The sequence below is a fragment of the Choristoneura fumiferana genome, chromosome Z (genome assembly GCF_025370935.1).
Source record: "Choristoneura fumiferana chromosome Z, NRCan_CFum_1, whole genome shotgun sequence".
Classification (NCBI taxonomy): Eukaryota; Metazoa; Arthropoda; class Insecta; order Lepidoptera; family Tortricidae; genus Choristoneura; species Choristoneura fumiferana.
In genome coordinates, this window is record NC_133472.1 from 33,624,675 (window position 1) to 33,650,055 (window position 25,381).

Consider the following 25,381-nt stretch of genomic DNA (forward strand, 5'->3'; position numbering starts at 1 on the left):
TTTTAATAATAGGATCTCTGGATCTCTGGAATATCACTTAGGCTACTGAAAATCGAGACTGGTTCCCTTAAATATGTGTGTGGTACTTACAGAGTAGGCAGTTGAACTGTGGGGCTCTCAATGAAAACTGAGCCGAGGCTGATGCTCACGTACTGAGCAATCGCGAACACAAGCTTCTCTTCTCTGAGGCTTTTCAGGATCATTAGCTTCTCAAATGGCGTTAGTTTTTCGTTCCAGTTCACGTTTGGAGGGGTTTTATTTGCCAAGTCAACATGTATTGTCTGTAGTAAAAAACATATGGACTTTTAAATGGGTATACTCGTTATACTTTTTATTGATCAATATATGATGCCAAGGACTTTGAGTGTGCCTATTTAGGTACATTATAATCTTACCACAGCGAATGAGCCTATTTGTATGTCGATCTTTTTGGTACAGTCTGCTACAAGTCCTGCGAAACTTGGATCCATCTCATTCAAATGATTTGCTGCTAACCACATCTGATCAGTGAGCTGTTCAACAGCAGGCTTTTTTGGTGGCACCTTAAACATAAAGAGAACCGTACGTGAGAATATCGTCACGACTTTTATAAAATCGGTCAAATGCGAGTCGAACTCGTTCATGAAGGGTTCCGTGCGTCCGTACAATGTTTTAAAAACAGTTTAGTATAGTACTTTTCGGATAGGATGGGTACGGTGACACTTGCGTTTTTTTCATTCCACGTCCACGCCATGAACGTTTCAGGCCAATAATTTATAAAAAAATAATACTTGAATCCCGAAAGAACAAAAAAAAATCTCTATAGCTTAAAAGATTTCGAAATAATAAACAAAAATCACTTAAAAATATATGTTTTAAAACTAAAAAGATAAATTTTAATCTCGTCAACTTTCATCGCGTAAAACGGAACTTTATTTCAATAGAGCTTGACTTTGCTTATCGACCGAATCGATTCCACAATTTTGTTAAATCGTTTGACTCGCATCATCTGTCAATTAGTACGAGAGCGTAGGTCCTTAAATGCGTCTTTGTATCGAGTGTTTCGTATTGTTTGATGTTTTGAACTGTTACTTTGTTATTCAATGTTGTTATTACGGTTTTAGTTAATTTTTTTACCGTTATTAGTTTTGATATAGTGCCAAAGAAGACCGCATGGTTTGTAAGATACCGATAGACAAGCAAAAACACTTGCTACTCGGGTGAAGCCGCAGGCAAAAACAAGTTAAAAATATAAACTATCACCAATAAAATCGATTATACATCGATATAATCGATTCGAATTTACGGACGGATTGACAGGCAGACAGACAGCGAATCTCAGTAATAGGGTCCCGTTGGTACCCTTTGGGTACGGGACCTTAAAAAGCTCTCAAAATCGATATTTTTTTTGAGTGAACTTTGAAAATATTATTCCAAGGGTCAAGTTGTTTACGTATTGATTTAATATACGAGATTGTTCCTAAGAAGTGACGTGACGATATACTAAATATTAATGAGTAATAGTCACAATAATTACCACTTTAGTTCCAGCGGCTCCCCTTAGTACAAAGTTCCATTGATCTTGACTGATAGTCCCGGCGTTAAGATATATGGCCATGTTGAGTACGAAACTGAACACCAGTTTGTGCCTCTCGAAGAGTCCTCGAGATACATTCTGGTACACACTCAGAGTTATCTCACGGTACAGAATCTCCAATCGCTTGTCAAGGATATCGCACTTCTCACTTCTTTCTATCACTTGATTGAAGACCTGAATTAGTTTCACAGATATAAACTAGATACACCGTATTTAACTTAAATATTTTTCTGTTAATAGTTGTGTGTGACGCACTGTGCTTTATAGGCAACAAACGGCCGAGACCACAAAATTCCATGTTAGTTTTACCTGGTTAAAGTACTTCAACGAAAATTGGTACATAGGGTCTATGTCAGCCAGCTGCGCTACGGCGAAGTACAGCACAGCACCGCGGGTGGCCACAGTGCGATATTTCTCTCGAGCGGCAGAAATGCTTATTTCAGTGGCCTCTGTTTCTTCCAGACGGGCATTGATGATCTCTGATGTTTCCTAATATTGAACATGAACATAATAAGTCACCGAAATCGCAATGTCGGGAAAAAAATAACGAAACAGCATTTTTAAAGCGTACCTAAAAGCATCAGAAGCATTCGTACAGTTTCAAAGTTTCATAGCAAAATAAGAATGTGAAGCACAAATACTTACCTTACTCTCGTTAAGAGTTTCTATGAGCACTTCATCATCAAGAATGTTTCCTGATGAAGCGTACAGCAATTTCAAGATCTTATCTTCAATTTCCAAAAGGGTAGCCTTATCATTGTTGATACGCACGATCAACTCTGTTCGCAGCAACTCCAAATCCGGCCGCTCCAATCTCACCACGTCTCTGATAAATTAGCAATATATTTTTATATCTGAATCCTTTCGTGCAAATAATGTCACTTTCAAATGTCTCAAATTAGAATGATTATGGGCTACATTTTAGTCGAAATGGTTTAAATAACATTCCATTCAATCTTCTAGGCACTTATAACCGATTCACATTATCATTTTGAATATGAAGCTTTACAATAGTATTTTGATAGAGAAGAGCAAGTTCGGAAAACGAGTGCAAGTAGAACCTAATAATAAAACGTGCAGATTAAAAGGATTATAACGAACGCGAGAAGCTGATCCTCCAACCCCGACAAAGTGACAGTAAAGTTGACTAGGGTCACTTGAATGCAGATCTCAGGCAGATAGTGCGGGTTCGCAAGTTTGGTCGTCAGGTATAGACGGAAATTAGTGTCGTATTCTATGTCGCTGTCGCCCAAATGGATGAGTAATCGGCCGGCCTGCACACCACAATTATTGTTTTAACTGGGTTAAATAATCTAAAATTGACAAAGACGGAGGTGTTTTGTTTATAATTTAAACAGACGCTATAATTCGCCTCGTACCTAATGCAAGGATATGGGTAGGTACTGAGGTCTTAGTCCAGAGTGGAATAATAAACATTACTTTTTCTTTTTGTTCTTTCAATTTAGTTAGTTTCTTTAAATTAGAGATTTATAACTTGCCTGTAGGAAGGTCTGTTTAAGAAGGACGGGCGCCAGTGTTGCTTCAAGTGTCTCCCCGAGGTCTTCGATGAGCATCGGCCAGCCGAGGCGGATGCAGTTTTCCAAAATACGCAAATACCCAGAGTCGTTCAACTTCGTTATTTGTAGACCTCCTTCGCGTTCCATGTTTTTAATCCATCTGTTAGCCTATAATAAAACCAAAACGTGAGAAGGTGATTTTGCGGTTTTATGTAAGTGCGGTTTTATGTCGTTTGATACATTTAAGAGTACTTACACTATAATAAAGAGAACAGCATTTAAATTAATTCACCGTTTGAAATTATTCCTTTGCGCAACGTCGGAAAATCAACGCAAACTAGACGTTTCGAACGCTGATTTGAAACCATAATCTGACAACCAACTTGTAAAATTAACTTGTCGTTACACCTGTGGTCTCAGTTATCATATCATTGGCGGATATTAGCGGTTCTGTCTGTTTTGGAAAAGAGTGATGTGTATGATGAGGTGATAATTGTATGCACCTGTTCCTGAGGGTCGATGGTGAGCGGCCAGCGCCCGGCGCGCGTGACCAGGATGCCGTTCTCTGTGGATATGGCGTCGCGCGGCAGCCCCTGCGAGTTCCAAGTGCGAACCGTATACGAGTTCGCCATTACGGTTATCAAACTGCAAATATCAAGGATCAGTAATCTATATTTCGATTGAATTTTAAGATATGGCATACTATTTGTAGCCAAATAGCAAAATGGCATGGCTATTTTGTAGTGCCAAAATACGGTTATTAACACGAGGAAATGATATACGAACGTATCGGTACAAAGGTTCAAGTGAGGGCTCAGCACTAAGTAAAAAAATATATTAATAAACATTTTAAATTTATAGGTACAGTCAAGTGTAAAAAAATAACTTATTCAACGTTTTGAAAATATGTAACCACAGAATCTTACTCCGCCGTAATAAGGCCGTGGTAACATATTTTTGAGTGATTCGAATAGATACATATTTGTGCACTTAACTGTACGTTTTTTCAAGGACAAAACTAAAATAAAAGTTAAATGACATTGAAATCAGTGATAAGGATTTTTACGCGTATTTCTATCCCCGACTTTATAAGTTTCGACGCCCAGTCGATGGAAACACATTTTCAAAAAAAAGTGATCGTTTGAAATGATTTTTTTAAGTAAGACGTTTGTTTTCCATTTAAAGTACAAAACAAAAAAACAAGAACAACTCTGGTTTGAATAAAAAATACTGGTTCAAAACTAAAACAGTAAAAGGGTGCAAGTCTGACCCAATTGATAAATACTTTAGCTAGCGCCGGTTTTTTAATTTGTCTTACTCGAACGTGTCAGATGCTGGGATCTCAAGTGCCCTACACTGAGCAACCCACGAGGTCTCGAGCTCGCGTCGGTAGTGCGACGGGAACGCGCCGAAGTAGGCGACGCAACCAGATGCTATGATTATATCCCCAGTCGTGCAGTGTAATTGATGTGTAGCATTCTGCCGGCGAAACAAGTAAGGCGAATATTAGAGAGGCTTCATGTTACTATACATATTAGTAGAGGATTTGAAGTAGCGATTACAAGTTTAATATGGATAAAACTAGTACGAGTAAGAATTTATTTTTATTAAAAAGGTGGAAAGGATCTATTATATTTGATCTGTATAAAATTAATTTAATTAGAATAAAATATTTTCTTTATATATTAGTCCATATGATGATGAATAAAAGAAGTAATAAGATGAATTCATAATTTTGTTTACTTTGTAAGTAGATTAATACGTAATGTACTAAAAAATAACACAATATTATACGTAATTTTCTACATAATATTAATTCGATTTATATTTATACATAATTTAATAACTGTGTTTCGTGGACTTATTTGCTGTCATTGTCTGTTTAAAAATATTCTACTAGTAGTTTCAGCTATAAAGCGCAAGCTTTTTTCAATTCCAAATTTCATCAAATTTGGTGCAGTGCTTTAGTTGTGAAAAGTTAACTATTCGTATATGATTAAAGGTCATCACATTTTGTTCCAAACTGGCGATTAATAGCTATAAATAATGTACAGAATATTTATATATAGCCAGCAATATTATAAACGTTCCGTTTCTTGCAGAATGTTCTTTACCTCTGCCTTTTTAGGTATTTTATAGGAAGACGTTTCTGTTTTTAACAAAATAGGAAACATTTTTTTAGTGTATTTAAATTATTATATGAAAAATAGCAAAGTTAATCTTACTAAATTCATTATAATTGCGAAAGATTGTGTAAGACTGTATGTTTCTTTGTTAACTACCACTTTACGTCTTAACCGATGAACCGATTTAGGTGAAATTTGGTATACAGATAGTACAAGTCCCGTGGAAGGACATAGAATAGTTTTTATCCCGGAAAATTGCATAGTTCCCGAGGGATAGCAAGAAACGGATTTTACATGAACGGAATTGCGGGCAACAGTTAGTGAATAATTTAAACCAATATTGACGTCTTCGATATTTTAATTAGAATTAAGTTTAGACCTGACTAAATTACTTTCTAAAGCGTGCATTACAAAAAACCCATTTTCCTTCTGTTCATTCCTATATTGAACAGACTGTAGTTTGTTGCAAGAATAACATTTATTTAAGTTAATTATCTATATGATTGCATTCTGTAAGACCAATAAACAACATGATATGTATGTAATAAATAAATCTATCTATCTATTTAACCAATAGTACTAGTCATATTCATATTCATATTAAACTTGTAATCGCTACTTCAAATCCACTCTCTACATATTAGTGAAAAAAATATTAGTCTTTTTTTATTATTGACTACGAAGATTTTTGTAAAGGCTATACAAGGCCAGTAATTTTGTAAGGAGGTGGCTAGCATAATTTCTTTAAATAAGCAATTCATGTATGTATATAAATATATATATATAATCAGAATCTCGGAAACGGCTCCAACGATTTCGATGAACTTTGGTATGTGGGGGTTTTCGGGAATAACAAATCGATCTAGCTTCCTCTTATCTCTGGGAAAACGCTTTTTATCGAATTTTAGTAGCTGTCGCCCAGGTACGCTATTTAATTTATCCAATACCCTTAAACGGGTAATTTATTTATACTTATTTATTTATATCGGAAGCGGCTCTAAATAAAGATTTGTCTGTGTAATTAATCTATCTTGGCCTTGATCTGGGAAAACGCGAGTATAACATTTCAGGAAGGTCGGTCGCTTAAATACTAAAAAATAATAAGAGGCAGCCTTAATTTTTTTTCTTGCCTGCTTTGCTCATGCATTTAAAGGACTGAAACTAAGTTCCGTCAGCACTCAATAATTCAAAGCAACCTAAACATACTCAAATACCTTAACGCTTTCTTCCCAGCGAGTTTTCTCATCGGCCAGCGCCTGCGTCAGTTTGCCTGCGCGACTGAGTCGCGCGGCGGCCAAATCCACGTCCGCTTGCAGTTTTATACGCTCATCTTCCACTACCTAACAATCACCTGCATAAGTAATTGTCACAGCGGAGCATGTAAAAATATCTGACACGTCCTAGCGGCCTTAGAAATAAGAGTTGTATCAGATATTGATCCCTTTTAGGGATAAGTTCGCCTTTGTACTCTTTTGTTTTGTTGTTTTCTTTTTGTATTATTTTTGTGTATTATGTACAATAAAGTATTTTATCTACTCTCATATCGTAAAATTCGAATTAAAAAAATCAAAACGAGTTTATATTGGCTACGCCTCGTTTCATGAAATCACACTCGTGTTTTAAGGACCCCTATTACTATACAGTTGCATAAATAGCTATACATACATACATATTTATGCATGCTTTGTTGTGTCAGATATTGGTGCTGGTGACTTTAGGTACGTATAAGCACGTTAATTTGATATTTGAAAAAGATGTATATTTTCTATTTATAATTGAGTCGAGTCATTCATTACCTTCAGGTCATCCAACATCTTAGCGAGTTGAGCTTCTATTGCTTCTACTTCTTTCTGCTTGGCTCTGAGCACCGCCATTACGCTTTTCAGTACAGCAGACGCTTCCTTATGCCTGGAGTAGAGTTATTTTCATTTAGGTTACAACCATATTTCAAAAATAAAAATAAAAACATAAAAAACAGTTCATAGTTACGCGAGTATTTTCGGCTCGACCACTCTGAATACTTTGGCATACATATCAATGGCTTGAACCCAAAGTACCATGGAGCGGCACACCTACAAATGAAATTTAAATTAAATAGGAAGGATTGATTATACCGATTTAATAAGATATAAGTGCCTACCTTTGACACTTTAACCACGGTGTCCGGATTGAAATCCTTGTGAGTAAGGTAAACCTTTATCTTTTTAAGCGTGGCGTCTGGGATGTGATCTTTGTCATAATCCGATAGTTTTCCAATGAAATTCACGTCACCTAGCAGTTTCTTCGTGTTATCCCAATCTGGTCTAAAATGTAATAAATATATAGTTCAAAAACAATAATTGAGTGGGGCTCTGAAACGTTTCAACCGCCGTATCCCGTGTGTTACGATAATCCAAGGACAATAACCATGAACTAAAACCAATTGAAATTTTGCGACCACACGCCACACCCACACGTGGTGGTGGTGATCGAGATTTTTCGTTAACAGACATAATTATTAGTCAATTTTCGTAACACATAGGAAACGGCGCTTGAAACGCTCAGAGCGCCACACAATAATGTCCAAGTTTTTTTTGCTCTCAATTAAATAACCATAACGACTTTAGTATATAAAGGATCAATGAACTAACAAGAGGTTTTAGTTTTTGTTGTAAAAAAAAATCTTACTTTGCGTTAAATAGTATGCAGATAGGCTCCATGACGAATCGTACGAGTGCCGGTGGTTTCTGGAAAGCCTTCAACTCGTTAATATCAGCCTTGTTTAAAGCTTTCAGTGCGTTCTGAGCAGCCTCCATAGCAGGCATAGCGAGTGCCAAGTCTGCCTTCGCCTCGTCTGCTATCGCTTTCACTTCTTCAGCTTTTATCTGTAACACACAGCTATAGCCAATCAAAGTCAGGTAAATGAGCGTATTCTGGCAGGTAACTTGGTCTGGTTGCTAGATGGCGTTAGTGGCGTGTTGTCCGTTTGACGTAACAGACACGCAGATTGGCTCATTTACTTAATTATAAATTAATCCCAAACGTGATACAAACCTCAAACAGACCTCATATGAATTTGCGATACTAGTAGGTATCTTACCAACTAGCATGTCACAATAGTAGATTGTACAACAAGAGCATAAAACGAGCCATTTTACCCTAGACGTTTATATAACCACCCGAGCCGGTTCGGCTTGGATAGATAGACACGTCGAGGGGAAAATAGGTTTAATGCTCGAGTGTTACACTCTGCTTTTCATTTCGATTGCGAGGATATGAAATAACAACAGTAAAAAAAAAAAAATTAAAAAATCAAAAACCCGACTGCCTTAAAAACTCAAAGGAAGAAAATAAGTCTAGTGGTCTATAACTCTGTCAAGAAGCTCATTTAAGGTTCAACAGTCGGGACCCATTACCAAGATTTTTTGAGCTGGTTACGAATTGAATGGGTCCCGACTGGTGAAGTTTTACTTAACTTGTAGTGTCGTAATCCAGGACTAACTTAAAACGGCGGCAAGTAAAAAAAACAGGATTGGCGACACATTCCACACAAAAAAATATCTGTCACAAATAAATACGTAACAGTGGCACACACATGCGCGCAAACATTCGTACATTGTATAAATTAAATTGCTCAGTATAGGACCAAGCGACGCGTCGTCTGCGCCTAAAAAATATGCTGTGTGCATTGCATAGGCCCTTAGATCGTTTGAAAATATCGTCCTAGATCATATCATCACTCATCACACACATACTTCTTGTTCTTCTGAGTATTCGTGAGAATGTGAATGATCTACATTTCTCGCAATTTAAATTTAAATTTGCCATAATTATACTTCGTTTTTTTAGAATTAGAAAAAGGGTGATCAATCTTGACGAGTCTTTTTTATTGAAAAACGTTTTTAAGAAAACAGAAACTATTACTTATGATACCAAAAGCATGTAAATGATCATATGTGCTTGCTAATTGTTACTATTTGCTGTGACTTATTTTTCAAAAGTGTTATTCAATAAAAAGACACGTCAAGATCGCTTACCTTCTTTTGAATGCTAAAAAAACGAAGTATAGGTTTGTTTTACATTGCTTAGGACTCGCAGGCCAGATTATTATTGATTACATGATCAAACCTTGGCCGCCGCCTCGTCCTTCATGACGGCTTGTTTGACTTCGTCGGCGGCCTTCTGTTCGATGCGAAGCTTGTTCACGAGAGCTATACCTTCCTCGGCTTTGCGTGCCAGGATCGGCTCCATATCGCGAACCTGCTGCTCCATCACGCCGACCACGTCATACGTCTCGTACAGTTTCTAGAATTTTTTGTGTATTTGCAGTGAGTGCTTGAAGATTTTTTCGTCAATGTGACTATGAAATACCTACTATTATGCATCATTATTGGTAACGTTTAAGTATGATTTTTTCAGAAAGTAAAAGCTAGCTAATATGTTGGTACATCGCAAATTGTTGCAGTGAATAATAAGGTATCTAAAAACTCCTGTATCTGCCATTTTATATTATACAGATAATATTATTATTTTAAAACAAAAGTTGAAAATAAATAATTTTGAGTTTATTATGCCGAGCTACTAAGAAAGGTGCGACAAGCCATAGCCGAGAAACCAAGGGGCAAACTGAGCAAAGGCATTTTGTTTTTGCAAGACAACGCCCCCGTTCACACCGCTCGTGTTGCCAAGCTTGCTCTGAAGGAAACTGGCTTCGAGGAAATTGATCATCCACCGACAGTCCAGATCTGGCCCCTAGCGATTATTTTCTATTCAGCAATTTGAAGAAAGATTTAAGGGGAAAGCGATTTGGCAGTGATGAATAAATGAATGCGGGTGTACAGGAACACTTCGACAGCCAAAATAAATTTTATTTTTTTAACGGTCTAAAAGCATTATTTAAAAAATGTAATAAATGCATTGAATTATTTTTTTCTACCTTAGGCTTAGAACTTTTCAGCCGCCCCTCGTAAGTACCTACTCTAAGATGGGTTCAGAAACTGATGACATGACAAATGACCTGCATTGCATTACTGACTTGTTCTACCAGTAACATATCCATCCCTAGGTGTTAAACTAATGTACTTATTGAAACAGCTGTCAAAATCAACGCCTAAAGATTCTGGTATCCATAGACACAACATTTTCTCGATACAAAAATGTCACTGTGGTATGTTTTTAAATATAAATCACACGACAATTTGATCTCGAGCGACATAAGAATAAGGGCTTAAGTGTAAAATCCTTACTTTAAAGGACGGGCTTTCAAAGTCAAAAACTGTCGTAAATCAGAGATGGTGTATCCGAGACTTCTAAAATTTGTCACACTAGCTAATAGTACTCTGTCCTTCAACCACAACGAATAAATTTTAATAAAATATTTTTTCATTAAAGTTATTGTACATACGCCCATTATACGTGAATTTCCCGGAAATAAACTTGTGTTCACAGACAGTAAAAAGATCTATGTGGTACTTTGGCTCCTATACGCGTTCAACTTGAAAATCTTCGGTGAAAAATACCTTATACATAGGACCCATCGATTTGTCAGCCTTGAAAAAAAATTTCGTGATTTGTCTTACCGCCATTACGGTTGTCATTTTGTTTGTTATTTTTTTTTGCTGTGTTCTTGTTTAATGTTTATAAAAAGTAATTCATTTGTATGCAACTATACGCAATTAGGCCTTAAACGCTCATGTGATCGATGAACTATAAGAATTTCTTTGCTCACCCAAACAAAAAAAAAATGATATGGGCCTCCGCGAAGTAACCGCGGATTTAATAAATTACCATAAATAAGTTGCCATATTACGTAACAGTTGCATAAACTACTATTATAAAGTTTAACCAAAAACCCAGCAAAACAAAACAACAAACAAATTGACAACAGTAATGGCGGCAGAACAAATCTCTGTCAAGAATTAATTTCATTTCATATCGAGAAAATGTTGTATCTATGGATACCAGAATAGAGGCCCATTTAAATTGTATTGATTCAGACAGCTGTTCCAAATTTGAAACTCATTACAGTTCTATATTTGATACTGTAATGAACATTACGTTACTGCTGTTACCTACTACCACAGACAAGAAAGTTGTCATAGTAAAATCGTTTGTTTAAAGCTGATCATTGCCAACGGTTTTTGAACGCATCAAAGAGGACTTATGATGTGTGGTGTGTAGATAAACCTTTATAATTACTACTAATACAAGAGTGCCTTGGTTTCGTGCGTGTTACTGTATCTTACATACACGCTAAATCGGCTGGATTGATTTGGATAAAATTTGGATGTCCCAATTTTTGACAACGTATAATAAATCGAAAACCGTTTGGAGAAATAGGTTTTGTGAAGAGTTTTCAGAAATCATATTTCAAAAATATGATAAGCTGAATTAAATAAACAAAATTTAAGTAATGACCTTCATTTGACCCCTGCAGTGTCCCGTTACAAAGGCAGTTATAAAGCAAATTGTCAGTTTTAAAATGTTGCTGTTCTGCTTATAATAGCAAAGAGCGGCTTTTTATTTGGGCTTTTCTATCTTTATAGAACTTTAATCACATGATGCGCACCCGGCTTTAAACAGATGTCATTAATCGTAAAGTCCGAGATGTATACGAGTATTTCCAATGTATTTTTACAAATTAAATTATTAAATTACGACGTTACAAGTAAAAAAAGAATTGAAATAGCAGATTTTAATAAAAAATATCTATTTACTATCACACCATTAAACAAACAGGAATAATCGAAGCTAAAAGAAGAGAAATCAATAAGACTATTTGTCGTGGGTCATTTAGGACCCTAAGCCGTGCTAGAATTATTGTCACATTGTAATGCCACAGATTATGTTATGTATGACCTGAATTTTTCTAGGCTGGAAAGTGGCTGTCTCACTGTGACGTCATCCAGCGTATTTCGTAAAAATATTAAAAATTAAATACTCACCCAAATTCAAAATCGATGAAAATGGTATCTTAAAATATCCTATTCTTTCCAAAAATAAAATGAAAACTATAGGTTATTCTTTTGGTGCATCCAAATTGTGGTAAGGTCGCAAACACAATTTTTCACACATAATTTTATACGTTATGTCAATCCAATTTATGGAAAGTGTAAACAAACCGATTTCATCAAAATTCTTGTATAAACACCCACTGGATCGAATCAATAACACATTTATCTATAATTCGTGTCTTTAACCTTTTAACCGCCAATACGTTTTCATTCGTACGTGCCCGTATCGCCACCTGCACCGAAACTATATGACATTTTGCCTTAATTACTGCGGCGAAATTAGCTGGATAATTTTTGTCTTATAATTCAGACAATGGCGGTTAAAGGGTTAAACTAGACGTCTAATCACATTTCAATATTTAATTTTCATTTGAAATATCTTCGTCAAAATCTGACGTTATTACTTGAATGAAACTAGTGTATAATCTGTAGTAGCATAGACTAGCGTAGAGATAGTGGAAAATTTGACATTTTAAAAATCTAATAATACTCGATTGAATAAGCGATTAATATTTATTTACCTTAATATTAAAAAAATAGTTACTTCTTTTATAATTGAATAATAGTCTTTGGAATTGAGTATTGTAAATAATAAAATAGACTAAATACTTTGATCTATTCAATTAATAAAATAATCGATTTACTGAACAGATTAATTATTTTGCAATAGGTTCTAGGTTTTCACATCATTAAATGTCTGTAGTCGGGTTAATGGCATCTTTGTTTACCCTTTCTATAAATTGGATTGTCATAATGTATAGTAGGACTATGCAGTATGTTCTTGTCACAAGAAGTCATTTATTTACTTCAATACAAGGATAGCTTGTATAATTTTTCCTTACATGTAACCCGCAAGAAATCCTCTCTCTCCCCGAATTATATCTTGCTGCTTCTTATCGAGCAAATCCAGATACAATTTGAGTAAATCCAAATAACTGCTCGGTGTCGTGTAGAAGTAGCGCCTCATTTCATTGTACAAACGGTCCGTCATCACATCCACATCCTGTAAATTTAAAACATAAATGTCGCGTTGTGTAAATAAAATTATTTTTACATAACAATGGTAGCAAATACAACATTGTAATCGAGTATGTTTACTCAATTTTATACTAGAAATATTGTGTGTACATATTCTGATGGAAATCATTGAATACACCATTCAGAACGTTATCCATATTTCAAAAATCTTGCGCGAACATTAATACACGTGACCGTACCTACAAGTTCATCTATCTATTGGCTCTGTGCGCGACATCAGCGCCACCTAGCGTCCGCAACTTTTTTGGCTCTGATGCTCTGGCGTTTTGAAATTTCATCGCAACATTGTGACAAAAATCAAACCTAGTTATAACGTATTCATTTAAAATACAAAATTACTGTGATACCGTGGTTTGGGTGGACAAAAGGTTGTGAATTCATAATTCGTCATTAAAATTAAATGAGGTAAGTAAAATTTATTCAAAAAGTGTGTTTTATTTTCGTTATGTCTGGGTTTGTTTACTTCATGTTTAGTTGTACTTTTACTGTAAAACGAAAAGATAAAGCTATCTTATTAGTTACTTTGAATAATAGTAAAATTATATAATTGTTCTTATATCGCTAGTAATAAATTAAATATCGTTTTCAGATCAAAATGAGTATCATTTTGAAGTCCGGTTTTGTGAGTATCACTCAATATAAAATTTCAACCACAAACCGTTTTATAAGGAAAATTGTTGCTGGACATGTCCGAGATGTAGAGGAATTAAGAACAAAACAGGGGCAGTGTTCAATAATTCAAGCTCGCATCATAACACAAACATCTATTACTAAAATTAGGTAGTTAAACTCTATACAAATTGCTTTGTTAATGACAGATTCATATGAGTATGACAGATGACAGAGCCTAGATTATTTCTTCTTTTGGCCACTATGAGCGCTGCGATAGATTTCATTACCCCCACCTAGTAATTCGCACCCTCCCAATAGCCGACGAGATTTTCTATAAGCTTGGCATCATTTTTGTTGGCGGGCGTGACAGTGACTGGGCCGTTAGTCTCAGTTATCTCGCGGTACCTCAAGCATTTATGCAGCCACTTACCTGATGCATAATGACGCAGAGTTGTGATATCTTGTCGACAATTTCGGGGTTGCCCATGGGCGCTAGACACTGTTGCGCTACCGACAGCAGCGCCTCCGGCGGCCACTTGGTGAACCAGTCGATCGTGCAGCAGTTCACCAGCGAAGGGAACATGCGGCAACGGCGTCTATCGAACGGATACGATATTAGCCAATAGGTAATAAACCAGCAAGACAGGAATGTTATTATTATTACGCTTTTGATACTTAATGTCCAAGCCTTGACTGCGTGCTATCGATGGCGTGATGAGCGTTTTCTCTGTTCATTACGTGTGCTGCCAGGTAACTACTTAGGCCCTATATAGTTTGTCTGACCACCAGCCGCCGGCGACTGGTGACAGACGACCGACGAAGTTCGAATGTTTTGTTCGGGAATGTTTGGCACTGTAGGCACCGTTAATTCGTGTGGTGCGACGCACATCCAGACGCCGCCGGTCGCATGTGACGTGACGGGCCAGATTAGCCAGGGCCTTAGCGGCGAGCACCTCGGCCGTGCAATGAACAGAGAAAATAATCATCGCATGTAATCGTGGTCAGGATAATAGAGAGCTACCACAAGTTTAGATTTGTACGTCCACCAATTTTTGCCCTGACCGTCATGAGCTGTTATGTTATAAGTTATAAAGGAATCGTGTACGGTCAAGTGTAAAGATATCGATACGACCGAAGTTACAAAAATATGTATAGTGCATAAAGTCGTGTATACACAATTTTGTAACTTTGGTCGTATCGATATATTTACACTTGACCGTACCTTACGACAGACATGAGTTTGGATTTTACTAGCACTTTTAATCATATTATGACTTAACATAGCATTTAAATTGGGAGTAACCTGAAGGCCTCCCCGACGGGACTCATGCAGATGCAAAGGTGTAGCCTTCCTCGCACGCGGTTGATAAAGTAATAGTAGACGCCGTCGCGATCCGCAGGGTTCAGGCCAGCTTTGGCCGCGTCGCTGCGACAGCCTGTCTGCACCTGCTCGTAAGTGTCCCCCTCGAACAAGTTCGGCACCTCGCCTGTTCAACGAATATCACGAAAATTTCGTTTTAAATACATAACACATACAAACATCACGCCTGTATTCCTAAATGGGGTAGGCAGAGCACACGAAACGTTACCGCATCGGAGCCAGTTTTAGCAATTTTCCTAAACCGCTAAAACCTATATCCTAAGTCGCTTCTTACGACATCCACGGAAGAAATGGAGAGGTGTAATTCTAACCCGACACCACACGGGTAAACACATAACACTTCTATATTATGAAACAAACCCTGATAACTCACGTCTTAAATCAAGTTTAGCTGGACACGTTTCGGGCTAATTCGTAGCCCTTCCCTAGGAGCAACGCCACACGTACGGCGGCTGCTGCAAAACGCGCTCTGCTCGCGACTACCCGACGAAACCAACACCGACGCACTACCCACGTTTTCATCGTCATTTTTAGGGTTCTGTAGTCAACTAGAAACCCTAAGGTATAGTTTCGCCATGTCTGTTCGTCTGTCTGTCCGTCCGTCCGCGGCTAAGCTCAGAAACCGTTAGTACTAGAAAGGTGTAATTTGGCATGAATATACATATCAGTCATGTCACGCCGACAAAGTGATACAATAAAAAAAAAATTTAGTGTAAAGAAGAATTTTAGGGTAGGGAAGTAAAGTGGGGGTGATTTTTTTTTCTCGACTAACCCTAAGTATACTTAGTGTGGGGTATCGTTGGATAGTTCTTTTTAACCATTGCGGGGTTGCCATAACTATTGTTCCATTCAGTGATCTGTTTGCGAAATATTCAACTTTAAAGTGCAAATTTTCATTAAAATCTAAACTGTTGGGTGGATATTAAAAAAAATCAGGATAGCATTAAGTAGGTACATTGAATTTACAAGAAAAATTATAACGGCTAAGATTGCTTGAGAAAAATATTACTTAATTTTTTCGTAATGGCTAGGTACTGAACCCTATCTTGGGCGTGTCCGACACGCTATCGGCAGGTTTTTTCGATTACTGCCAAATGTAACACTTAGCACTATAAACAGACATAATCTAAAAAAAATAGTTTTGTTCGGCTAAATCCTTTCTCGTTGCGCTCAGTTTCTTAAAACTGGCTCTCAACTCCAGTTTCAAATTGTATAAACAGTTTTTACTTAAAACAGTTTTTAGTATCTTGTATTAATTGCAACTTGATACGTCTACCTACGCTTAACCAAGAAAGGGTCTAGAGTTTAGACAGACAGCGAAGTGATTCGATAAGCCAGAGTAGTTTTTTTCTTTTTGAGGCAAGAAAACCGTAAAAAAGACGGAAACAACTGTTCAAAGATAACTGACCGGAGTTAAGCATGTTGTTGATGTCCTCAAGAAAGCCTTCCTTTAAGATTTGCGTATCTGTGAAGAGGAACACTGTGTCCTCGTTGCCGACGCCGGCACGCATGTACATACGGCGCAGGTCATCGTGGAACTCAGGCGTATCGTAGTTACGCTTTAGTTCCATGCCCATGCATCTGTAAGCATAGTTCAAGTGTGGTGTAAAGGTCACAGCTCGTTAGATCCACCCCGCACCTGATCAGCACCGCCTCGCCGCGAGCGGTTTGTATTCTTTGTATGAATTTATATGGGCGTGCGCTCATTACATCAACTCCGCAGCGTCACGGGTTCGCCTCGCTCGCGGGGTGTCCACGTGCGGACGGCGAGTGGACCACTCGGTGATAGCTCGCTGCTCGTATGCTTGCCTCGCGTGAACTGCGCGCGGTCCGCGCGGCGCTCCCCACAATCATTTCTGAATAGACTACTCGGAAATTCGTGGACCACGCGACGTCCACTCGTTGACCACGCGACGTTCAGTCGTTGACCACGCGAAGTCCCCTAGTTGACCACTCGTAGACAGCGCGGCGTCCACCCGTGGACCAACTGTCGACAACGAGTCTACGCCGAAAGTCGAGGCGGTGCTGGTCGGGTGCCGGGTGGCTCTAATAAGCTGTGTCCTCAACCATGGCAGTGTTCCATCGATCATGTCCGACTCGTTCGCTTCAAAGCTAAAAGACTACTATGACTCGGCTAAATTATAAACGATGATAAGCGATGGTATAAAGTCTATAAACAATCCTTACCGTCCAGCCGTATCAAGTTTCAGCACAAACACGCGCCAAATTTGTCATTATAATATTAGAAGGCAGTAAAAAAGCCGTGGTAGCTTAGTGCTTGGCTTATGATCTCTCAAGCTGAGGGAACATATGAGATCAAAACAAACCCTGGTTCACAACTACTGGGAACTCCTGGGATCACTTCAATGGAATTTGTAAATTAAGATTGGTTTTTTGGAATCTTTTTGTATTTTTTATTTAAGTTCCAAATTTTTACTTTTGGTCATCCCGTAAAACCTAAATTGAAAATACCAACTGAAATATAGATGCACAGAAAAACCAGAAAAATAAGACCAGCACTGGGAATCGAACCCAGGTCCTCGGCATTCCGTACCACGTGCTATACCGCTACACCACTGCTGGACAACGGTACAGACACGAATTTCCCCTATGCACCACATATCTCAGCTTGTTTGTTTCTTATTTACCCACTTAAGCAGTGACGCTAGCGACATCTATACCGTAGCCCTCATCGAGAAACTTTCGAGGGAATTTGTAAAGTTCCCTGACGGCACAGAGTCCATTCTGAGAAGAGGCCTGTGTCCAGCACTGGAACGATTATAGGCCGGAGATGAATATTAGTTGTATCGTGGTTGTATCAGCAGAACAGGGTCTATACTCGATATTCAAACTTCGTATCTTGCCGCCCCGCTGACTTGTATTATTTAATACGAGAGTGAGAGGGACGGTACGATACGAACATCGATTTTCGAATTTCGTAGTTAGCCCCCGAATACTAACTTGCACTCGTTGACGTGTCCAGCGAGCGTGGCGACGCTGCGCCGGCCGGAGCCGCCGGGCCCCACCATCAGGCAATGGCCGCGCTCCGCGCGCAGCACGCGCGCCACCCGCACCACGTGTTCTATCGCGTCCTTGAACAGCACCAGGTGCATCTCTGCGCGCGCCGTCGAGTTGTACTCGTCCAGGTATTCCTGAAAAGTTCGGTGCCAGTTCGTTTGTTGCTACAGAAAATTCTGTAATAGTATTTTATGCAACTGTATCGTAATAGGGGTCCTTAAAACACGAGTGTGGGTTTATGAAACGAGGCGTAGCCGAATTTCATAATAGGGTCACATGAGTGTTTTAAGGCCTAATTACGTACAGTTGCATACAATATTTTATCTATATCTATATATAAAAATTATGTGTTCAAGAACCATTGAGAATGACCTGCACCTGCATTAACGAGAACTAGAATGTCTGCCCCACTAGCTGCGCCCGCTGCGCGCGCGACGACGTGCTGCTGCACGTGGTCGCGGCGCGCTCCCCCCCCCCCGTGATGTAATGATGTATGAAATCTCATTACGATACAGCCGTGTTCATAATAGAATCCAATGTCGTAATGCTGGTCATTACCTATGGTTTTGAACGCATAATTGAGGATTTACTATATGGGTGTAGATAAAGCATTCTGCTGTCCAACATTGGACAGATACTCGTATTAAATACGAGAAGTCAAAAACTTTCCACCAGTTCCGACGTTCACTCTTTCCTAAGAGATTAGATATGTAATAATTTGTCGATTGAAGAGCAGCAGTCTCATTTCTACAGCAACATCAGATCACTTTGTGCATTTTCACACCATTAGGCTATGTTCCAACCAGAGATGTGCGAGGATGCGATGCGAGTCATGCATTAGCCAATAGAAACGCTTCATTTACCTATCCTCGCTCCGCTAAGCTGTTTCCAAAATGAAATGAATGAATGAATTCCAATGTTCAAGTTCAAGACAAACACATTCCTAAGCACATCTCTAATGAAAACGCAGACTCAGTATCTTATAAAATTATACCTGCTGAAGAAAAAAAACTAGTGAAATCCTTACTTTTAGAACCTGCGTGAGCTTGAACATATCCGGTATCTCCGCGTAAACCCGGTTTTCTTTGGGCACTGAGGAATTGAGAAAATCACCAAAAAGCAGCATTGGCGGGTGCTCGATGATTGGCTCGTCGGGCACCTCTAGTATTGGCTGCTGGAAGTTCTTCTGGCAGACTGTACTCATAAGCCGATAGAAGTAACTTTTGTCTTCGATGTTGATGAGGCGGTCGTGAAAGACTCGCAGACATTCGTGGTAGAATAACCTGTAAATAAGGGATTCACTTAATAGTAAACGTTTAGAGACTTGACAATAAAATAAAGGCAGAAAAGAAAGTACAAGATACAACACGAGGTAGATTTCGCCTTTTGTGGTTCCTGTAAGTTACGAATTTTTTTTTTAAATATAAATTGAACGCTATATATAGGCAATATTTATCTATTGAAAGCCGTCTTCTATACTCTCTATCTATATCTTGGTTGATCAGGGCTATTGGTCCAGTCAACCTTGACGTGGCAGAAAAGTAGCTAGGTAAACTACTAGTAATTCTCAAGCAATCTTAGCGGTTATAATTTTCCTTGTTTTGATATACTTACAATCATCATGAATTTTTTCAATTTTTTCCACCGAACAGTTTAGATTTTCGAGGGGAGGGGGGCTCGATTTTAATGAAAATTTGAACTTTAAAGTTGAATACTTCGCAAACAGATAAACTGAATCGAAATCGTCTTGGCAACCCCCCAATGGTTTTAAAAGATCTATCCAACGATACCCCACACTATAGGGTTAGTTAAGAAAAAAAAAACAACCCCACTTTACGTCCATGGGAGGTTTTACTTTGTCGGTGTGACTGATATGTATATTCATGCCAAATTACAGCTTTCTAGTACTAACGGTCTCTGAGCTTAGCCGCGGGCAGACAGACAGACGAACAGACATGGCGAAACTATAAGGGTTCCTAGTTGACTACGGAACCCTAAAAAAAGGAACAGAATCTCAGAATGAGAGGGATAATGATATATACTACTTTGGAACTGGAATTCGTAATTAACTTTAGGAAGCATGGAAAATAAAGAGTATATACACACCTCAGCATGCCCTGTGGGGCTCTCATATATGCTGCGTCAGCTTGTAAACAGCCCTGCATTGACTTGGACAAGTCGCGCAGGTTAAATACGTAATGTGACTTTGCAGGGGTCGGTAAAAGCTCAGAGCATATTTTCTGGTATAAGTCGACGGAAGCGTTTACGATTGGATCGCCTAGGCAAGCTACCTCAGGCACGAAATCTTCCATATGCCCGTTCAAAATTGCCTGCAATTGTTGACAAAGGATCAGTGCAGAGGACAAATCTTTACAATCGGTAATAATTATACTAAATATGTATAATGGTAAATATTTATACCTTAAATATAGTCTTCATAGCCTCGCTATTGGGTGCAGAGATGTAGAACATAGCGAAGTGTCGCACAAAGCGGGCCGTCAACGGGTTACGACCGCCACCGGGCGGCGCGCACGCACAAGACAGCACAACGTCCAATAATTCCTTCCAGTACATTTTGTCGCGGTCGTACACTCCGCCGAAGTCGAGGAATTGCCTGTCAAAAACAGTGACTAAACTCATCCCTCATTACATTATTACTGATGGTGGTGGTACTGATGGAACCAAATAAATCTTTCTTTCTCATTAGCAAAGCATGAAGTTGTTGATATACGAGGGTCATGCCAAAAGAAATTAGATACTCCATGCTCGTTTGATTGATACTGGCCAGTTATACACCACCGTGAAGGCTGATTAAATAGCTATAAATTTAAAAATGGAATACTCCGGAAATCTGCGTAATATTTTTTTAAATATTTTTTTTCTGATTGATTCTGGCGGGAATTTGCGGTTACAATGGAACTTAGTCGACGTGATTTTCGAGTTATGATTTATTATGACTTTAAAAAAGGTTTAAAGCCCCAAGAATGTTTTGAACTTTTAGCCACGACTTTTGGTGAGTCTGTTTGTTCTCGTGCAACTGTCTTTAATTGGTTTGCTGAATTTAAAAGAGGGCGGGAGAGCTTTGAAGATGAGGCGAAGTCGGGGCGACCGCCAACCGCAGTTACTCAAGAAAATGTGCAAGCCGTGGAAAAAATATCCGTGAGAACCGACGAATTACATACGTAGAGCTTGAGCGTGATCTAGGCATTGGATCAGCAGCACTGCAAACCATAATTCATGGACAACAGTCCCTCCATAAGCGTTGTTCGAGATGGGTGCCGCATAAACTCAACGATTTGCAGAAAGAACGCCGCGTGGATTGGTGTAAATTTATGATAAATAAATTCGATGCTGGCGAGAACCCAGCACCTGCTCTGGCACCACGACAACGCCGCCCCGCACACTTCTGCCAGAACACTCGACTATTTTAGTTCGAAAAATGTCACTATACTCCCTCACCCGCCATATTCTCCTGATCTGGCACCCTGTGATTTTTACCTGTTTCCAAAAATTAAAGAAAAATTTAAAGGAAAGGCGCCTATAATTATGAAATTTCTGAGGTACCCAAAGAAGAATGGTCACTGACATTTTCCATGTGGTTTTGCCGGATGAAAAAGTGTATACCGACGTGCTCACGGTGAATACTTCGACAAAATAGATAGCAATAATAAATAATAAACCTTGTAGTTTTTGAATATCTAATTTCTTTTGGCATGACCCTCGTATGTACGTACGATTACTGTGGTAACCGAACCTACCAACGAAAGCTTGCGAAAAGATATTAAGGTAAGAGCATGAGTTTAACCTTTTGACCGCCGTAGTCTGAAATATAAGACAACCAGTGTCCATCCTCTATCGCCGTAGTCTTATATTAAATATAGGCGACCAAATGGCCTAGTGGTTAGAGAACTTGACTACGAAGCTTGAGGTCCCGGGTTCGATTCCCGTGTCGGAGCAGATATTTGTATGAAAAATACGAATGTTTGTTCTCGGGTCTTGGGTGTTTAATATGTATTTAAGTATGTATCCAATTATTGGCGCAAAATTAGCCAAGGTTTTTTACATCATAGCATTTAGTTTATTTATTTAAACAATGACTTTTACATAAAAATAAAAAACACAAAATTAACTAAAACGGGCTCCCGGGTCTAGCAGCGATCCTATGTTCCGAGAAGGGAGAGCGTGAAGCCAGTGTCCCGACTCAGCTTCCGAAACTGCCAATAATCGGGCCCGCTCGAAGTGGTTACTGCAATTCTCAATTGTATGTATGTATCTATCTATATAATTATATTTATCCGTTGCATAGTACCCATAACAGAAGCTTTACTAAGCTTACTTTGGGACTAGGTCAATTGGTGTGAATTGTCCCGTGATATTTATTTATTTATTATTATTTAAATATAATAATAGTATTATCGTTTTTGTACAGTCAGCAACAAAAATATACGTTTGACGTGCCAAAAATATGTAAGTATACAGGACTTTAATGCCTGAACACTAAGGTAGTATAAACATATTTTTTACACTCGCTATATTCATTATCTTTGTTGCTGTATTGAAATTCACTTATAGGTACTATTGTATTTAAAAGTTGTAAGTAATCTTTATTATCGCATGTTTTGATACAGATTTGATAATAATCTATTCTAATATTATAAAGAGGAAAGATTTGTGTTTTTGTATGTTTGTAATTTGGATGTTTGTTAAGAATTAACTCAAAACTGCTAGACCGATTTTAAAAATTTTTTCACCATTATATTCCTATTCCAAAATTCCATAGGCTATATTTATTACCAGAAAATTAGGTTTATCGTACTAAAACTTCAATAATGTGTACCTCAAAGTGTAAAAAAATGTTGCCATAAAACATCTTTATATTTGGATGTGGAAAGAATTAACTCATGAATGTAGCTAGACAATTGAATTCAATATTACAAAAAAAAACGAATACCATATATTCAACTATTGTAGTTATATTCACAAAACTATTTTAACATTTAAAAGTTACTAATGCCGACTAAAATCAGACCATGTTATCCGTAGCAAATAGGTAATTTATGCAAATAAATAATGTTCATATACAAGAACGGTTTTCAATACTTGCATTACTTTTTGAATTATTCAAATCGGACTCCAAAATAAAACGAATTTTTAAATAACATTAACCAAAATAATCCAATTGACTTTGAACCATGGTTATCGCAGTACCTGTTTTTGGGAAATGGAGCTGAAAAGTATGCGTGAAGTGCCCTCGATTAGTGAGTTTGTGACAAAGGGTAATAAAAATGCAATCTATTACTATTAAGACTCCACTATCTGTCTATCTGTCACTAGAATTGTATCTCATGAACCGTGATAGCTAGACAGTTGAAACTTTCACAGATAATGTAACAAATACTAAAAAGAATAAAATAAAGTAAAGCGTTAGACAATACGGCCACTGGCCTGCATTTACAGACTGGACAGCAAAGGATCAACCGTTACCTGAGTAGCTCGATAGTCGGTTGCGCGCCGTAAACGTCCAACTTAGGCATGTTAACGTCGTCGATAAATATAACCACTTTCTTGCCGAGCGGCGCACCCAGCGCTTTGCGCGGCCGCTTGTCCAAACGCAACTCTATTACTTCCTGTTGTTTGACAACAAAAGAAGACCAAGAATTACTTCAGAAAATATCTCACGGACCTAGTCTTTATAGTATATGTGTTACCTGTGTTCGAGTACTGCTTGTTTGCGCTGAAAAGTTTAATATGACGGGTATGTAGACTCCAGTCGCAGACATTCTGTTTAGGATTTCGGCAGCGATGCATGTTTTGCCTACACCTAAAATAATTGTAAATATAACTCAGATTAAGTACTTTACAATACTGTAAATTTAAATTGAACAGTGTCTCATTTTGTCAATAGACATAAAAAAACCATTAGTACAATTTTACCTGTACTTCCAGTGAACATAACAGGTTTACCAGCTCCCAAAAGCTTTTCAAATAAATATCCATATCTCACAGTATCTATGGTAGGGACTAATGTTTCGAAGAATGGCTTATTGCTGTCATAAATGAACTCTGGTATAATCTCAGCCCACACCTTCAGCTTTCGTTGTTTTGTATCCATATACATATCGAAAAAGTTAAAGCCTTGTGGTAAACTAAAATAATTAAGAAAATAGGCGTCAAACTTTAAATGGTAATCTAACTAATATTGAAGTGTGTTTTTAATTTTTCACGTTAAAACGGCTAGACGGATTTTTCCACGCAATGGGGATCCCGTAAAATCCTCAAGTTTCAACCGCTAAGTCTAGAGACAAGAAGGGAAGGCAAGGCAAGGGGAAAGTGGGCGTTTTAAAAATCCCGGTATTACACGATCGTATGGTTCTCGCGAGCGAAGCCGCGGCAGAAGTGTTTCTCATCCTTAGCCTATATACCTATGTTTTTAGCCGAAGTTACCACATGGGTCCATTGTGGATTGGGAACTTCACACACACCATTGAATTTCTTCGCAGGTGCGTGCAGATTTCTTCACGATGTTTTCTATCGCCGTAAAGCTCATAATAAATTTGAATTCGCACATGAATTCCAAAAAACTCACGAGGTCGAGCCCGGGCTCGAATCCACGACTGCATAAAAGCCCATAGGTCAAACCACTGGGCTACTGGCTGATCTTTAAATAAAATCCTACCAATATTATAAATACTACTTAATTAAAACCAGTAAGGACACGTACTATTCAGCTTCCTCAAATTCTTCGAACTGACGTTTGACGATTTCTTCAAAAGGTTTTCTGTTAGCTTCATAGATATTCCCTCCAATGGTCCAAACGTAACAAAATATGAAGCAGTAAGCAATATAGACTTTTATCGCCGCCTTATCAGAAAAGCGCTCACCCGGCTCCGCCAGTAAAGCTCCCATGAGATAGCAAAGCGCTGACACTTTGCTTATGTCCACCTGTAGCGAGCACCGCCTTTATTTATAGGTTTACTGTTAGTATACTTCATTTGGAAAAGTTTCATTACAGATCGCATTCTAACTGCGATGTAACTTGCAACTGCCGGTTGCCCACACATTTTTCATTGCAAGTCCAATGCAGTCGACAAAACTGCACGCAAACTGCAAGCTAGCGCCAT

The 25,381-nt window shown here is 38.2% G+C and overlaps 1 protein-coding gene across 1 annotated transcript in view; it reads right to left on the reverse strand.

Moving 5' to 3' along the window:
- LOC141435251 (dynein axonemal heavy chain 6-like) overlaps positions 1–25,381 on the reverse strand; it is a 71,326-nt gene that overhangs the window by 23,920 nt on the left and 22,025 nt on the right. The window contains 28 exon segments of the mRNA XM_074097912.1: positions 91–281; positions 396–542; positions 1,517–1,750; positions 1,886–2,065; positions 2,222–2,402; positions 2,678–2,850; positions 3,076–3,261; positions 3,597–3,738; positions 4,412–4,572; positions 6,434–6,559; positions 7,016–7,127; positions 7,209–7,291; positions 7,360–7,522; positions 7,887–8,083; positions 9,327–9,503; positions 13,054–13,085; positions 13,088–13,214; positions 14,292–14,457; positions 15,165–15,348; positions 16,651–16,823; positions 18,204–18,394; positions 19,288–19,543; positions 20,367–20,590; positions 20,682–20,874; positions 23,745–23,887; positions 23,969–24,081; positions 24,195–24,406; positions 24,982–25,202. Of these exon segments, the coding sequence (XP_073954013.1) occupies positions 91–281; positions 396–542; positions 1,517–1,750; positions 1,886–2,065; positions 2,222–2,402; positions 2,678–2,850; positions 3,076–3,261; positions 3,597–3,738; positions 4,412–4,572; positions 6,434–6,559; positions 7,016–7,127; positions 7,209–7,291; positions 7,360–7,522; positions 7,887–8,083; positions 9,327–9,503; positions 13,054–13,085; positions 13,088–13,214; positions 14,292–14,457; positions 15,165–15,348; positions 16,651–16,823; positions 18,204–18,394; positions 19,288–19,543; positions 20,367–20,590; positions 20,682–20,874; positions 23,745–23,887; positions 23,969–24,081; positions 24,195–24,406; positions 24,982–25,202 (4,688 nt within the window).